Below are 3,960 nucleotides of genomic sequence, written 5' to 3' on the forward strand. Positions count from 1 at the left end.
TTGTATGTCAAGTTTAGTATCACCTCATGTCCTTATATTATAATTATAAAAGCCATCTTTTGTTATGAAGTAACCAGTATCACAAAAATGTAAACTACTATTAGCTGTTGCTCGCGACTTCGCCCGCGTGGAGTTAAAAAATATAGCCTATGTTACTCACAGATTACCTTTCTAACGGTGAAAGAATTTTTAAAATCGTCCCAGTAGTTTTTGAGTTATTTCAATACATACAAAAATACATATCTTTCCTCTTTATAATATTAGTATATATTGGCGGTTAATTTCAATACAATATATTATATTAACATGTAGTTTTGAAAACAAGCACTACCTAATTGGTTAATTGTAAGAGTTTGTCCGTTGCAAGGAATGTTATTTTTCTGAAAGTAGAATACTGCGGGTTTCCACGACTGTACTTATGGAACTTTGTAGATATAAACCATTTCGACATAATTTTTTTACAAAAGTAATTCCTCTTTGTAAAATTAAATTCACTTTTTTATGCATTATATTAAGGCCTGTCCCATCAAATTGTAAATTGTCTGATCGCAATCCAACTTGTAAATGGAATGTAAATATTGGATTTTGTTACTTTATCTGACAGTGACGTCATTTAGCTATCTGGCCCTATATCAGCCAGTGGTGGGACAGGCTCTTAATGTTTTTTTTTTTTATTTTATACATCAAATTCCTCTTACGAAAATCAATAATATAAATGCAACTGAAAATGTATACATTTTTATATGTTTTAAGTTTTTTTATAATTTTAGAAACCGGAAATCAATATGAAATACGGTACGAAGACAGAAGTACAACCGCGGAGACGGACCCTGAACGCTGCCCTTATGTGCATCTCAGTGCGGTAAATATTTATATACATACGAGCTGTTGCCCGTGACTTCGTCCGCTTGACCGTGGTATTAGATAACATACAAACTATATAAATTACAAAAAGCTACGTATCCCGGGAACCGGACATTTCTCTGGGATGAAGCTTATCTCATGTGTACTCCAGACTTTATTTTATATCTGTGCCAAATTTCATGGAGATCCGTTCAGCCGTTTAGGCTACAAACGCTAACAAACATCCATCCATCTAAACTTTCGCACTCTGTGGAATAAAAAAAAAATGAGTAAGTCTATGTGTTCTCCTATCCTCTACATCTATGCCAAATTTCATCAAAATCCGTTCAGTTTAGGCTACAAACTAACAAACATCCATCTAAACTTTCGCATTTATATTAGTTAAATATGCTTGTAAAATTTCCAGGTGCACGAATATGCATATCCCAATGTGACGAGTGAAATTACAACAGAAAGAGCGCCTTCCACCACTAACCCGCCATTGCTGCAAGGGGAATCAGGTAATATTAATTACTTAATTTTCTCCCTTAAATAAGACAAATCTAGCAAAATATATATCCTATATCACACAACGATAAATTATCTTTATAATGGTAAAAGAATTATTAAAATCGGTCCAATAGTTTTTAAGATAATTCGCTACATACAAATGATTTTTTTCTCTATTAGTAGGGAAAAATGTATTTTATGCACCAATTATAATGAAACAAACAGTAAATTTTAATTTAAACATATTAAAATACTATATTTAAAAGAGTGTTTAAATCAGATAATCCCTTTCTGATATTACTTAATACAAACACACAGACAAACATCCGAATATACGTTGTTTTAGTTAGATTAAACCGTTTTTTTTTCTTTATCTGTACTATTATAATAAAGCGTAAACACCCACTTCTTTGTGGCCTAAGATGTCAGCAATTACAGCATGTTTTCGAATAATTCTCTTTTTAATAAAAAGCCCTACACGTACGTCACGCTTTAAACTATATATTTTAACGCCATTAAACTTAGGAGGTAAATATTTTGGATAAAAACCCTAATGTGGGAAAGAGACCATAAGTTGCTGCCAACATCAAGAAAGCAATATTGCTAAGGTTTGTCATGTTATGTCATTTTGACATTTGCTATTGATAATTTGACACATGTTAACAATTAAATAAAATTTTCATAATTTCGTACGGATGAAGCCGCACGAGAACAGCTAGTTACAACATAAAAACACTGATCACAGCCTGTTATTGGGTGTTTTTATAATATTTTATATACTAATATTTCAGGGTCAATAAAGAAATGCAGCTACGGAGGTCCCCCGCCGCTGCCAGATAAGAAACCAACTGATACATTCCATGCGAGGCTAAAGTGCAGGTAAATTTTAACTATATATTTAAAAAAAATAAAAGTAGGTAGCCTATGTGTTCTTGCAGACTATCCTCTACATATATACCAAATTTCATTGAAATCTGTTCAGCAGTTTAGGCTACAAACTCTAACAAACCTCCATCCACCTAAACTTTCGCATTTATATAATACCATTTTTCGCCCGCGACTCCGTCCGCGTGGAATTATAAAAAAAACGAAAATGAATAGCCTATGTGTTCTTGCAGACTATCCTCTACATCTGTACCAATTTTTGTCGAAATCCGCTCAGCCGTTTAGGCTACAAAATCTTAACAAACATCCATCCATCCATCTGAATTTTCACATTTATATAAGATTACTGGATTACTGGATTTTATTGGATTGGATTGATTAGAAATTGGGAATAATGTGACTTGTATGATTATTTCAATCTAGCTTTTGCGACTCTGTCCGTGTGAAATTAAAAAAATGAGTCAGTAGTGTTTGTGTTTTGGACTATCCTCTAATCTATGACAAATTTTCGTTCTGTTCAGAATTCCGTTCATTATCGGCTACAAATTCTAACTTCCACTCCAATTTTATTATATGTATAGATCTATAAAAAAAGAAAACTCCAATCCTATTTTTATAAATGTTATAGGCACTGCCACGAATGGTATTTGGAGAGTGCGAACCGCGCAGGTGCTTGCGAATTCGCGCCCGACTGCTGCCGCACCTGCATCGACTGCGTCTCCTGCATCAAGTGCGCACAGGTAATTACCAGTCATTACCGGTCATGATCCGTCACTACCAGTCATGATCAGTCACCATCAGTCATTACCAGTCATTACTAGTCACTACAGATTGTTTTAATTGATACAAACAGCGCGGTAACCAATATTAACTTTATTACATTGGTCATTTAGTAAAATTCCGTAAATATATAATATTATGGTTATAAAATCTAATTACTACTCCATCTTGTCTCGTTGATAGTTGTTTTTTTACATATTTTCTCTATGACAAAAGGCAAAGTGTTTGCTGGTCAATATTTCTTTTTTGGAAGAATGCGAACTCCTTGTATGCCAAATAGATCATGATCGGTCACTACCAGTCACAACCGGTCATGATCAGTCACAATTGGTCATGATCGGTCACCACCAGTCACCGTTGGGTATCAATGTTGCAGTGCATGCTGTACCACTGCATGTCGGACGCGGAGGGCGAGTTCGCGATGCATCCCTGCGCCTGCAACAAGCCTGACGACGCGTGCGCCAAGAGGTATATACATATTTTTATATGTGAAGTAGCTGTTCCCGTAAAGAATTACTCAAAAATATTCTATAATTGCTGACATCTTAGGCAACAAAGAAGTGTGTGTTTACGCTTTATTGTAATAGTATAGAAGTATAGATTATATAATGAAATAACTCATTCCAGATGGATAGGCGTGGCACTGCTAAGTCTGTTAGTGCCGTGCCTATGTTGCTATCTGCCGCTGCGCTGCGCACACCGCGGGGCGCGCGCGCTGCGCCTCGCCGGCGGGCACCACGCGCCGCAGCGCAACTAGCAGGCACGCGCCCACGTGGGCGACGTCTTGTCTACGTGTGAAACAAGCTTCACCCACGTGGATAACGCGCCGTCTACGAGTGGGACGTCACGCTGTTAAGGCGCCTTCGCGCGCCCACGTGGGCGACGCCTCGCCTACGTGTGGGACGTCACGTTTCTACTGTACGACTACATACGCCCACGTGG

General features: G+C 36.9%; 1 protein-coding gene across 1 annotated transcript in view; it reads left to right on the forward strand.

The window, feature by feature from the left end:
- The window catches only part of LOC106099859 (sprouty-related, EVH1 domain-containing protein 2), a 12,269-nt gene extending 8,315 nt beyond the window's left edge, over positions 1-3,954 (forward strand). The window contains exons 3-9 of the mRNA XM_013278541.1: positions 618-642; positions 771-862; positions 1,271-1,364; positions 2,145-2,232; positions 2,867-2,978; positions 3,395-3,486; positions 3,646-3,954. Coding sequence (XP_013133995.1) covers positions 618-642; positions 771-862; positions 1,271-1,364; positions 2,145-2,232; positions 2,867-2,978; positions 3,395-3,486; positions 3,646-3,775 — 633 coding nt within the window. The 3' untranslated portion in view covers positions 3,776-3,954. The remainder of the gene's footprint in view (positions 1-617; positions 643-770; positions 863-1,270; positions 1,365-2,144; positions 2,233-2,866; positions 2,979-3,394; positions 3,487-3,645) is intronic.
- Positions 3,955-3,960: the final 6 nt, after the last annotated feature.

This window comes from Papilio polytes, unplaced genomic scaffold (genome assembly GCF_000836215.1).
Source record: "Papilio polytes unplaced genomic scaffold, Ppol_1.0 DF824325.1, whole genome shotgun sequence".
NCBI classification, from domain to species: Eukaryota; Metazoa; Arthropoda; class Insecta; order Lepidoptera; family Papilionidae; genus Papilio; species Papilio polytes.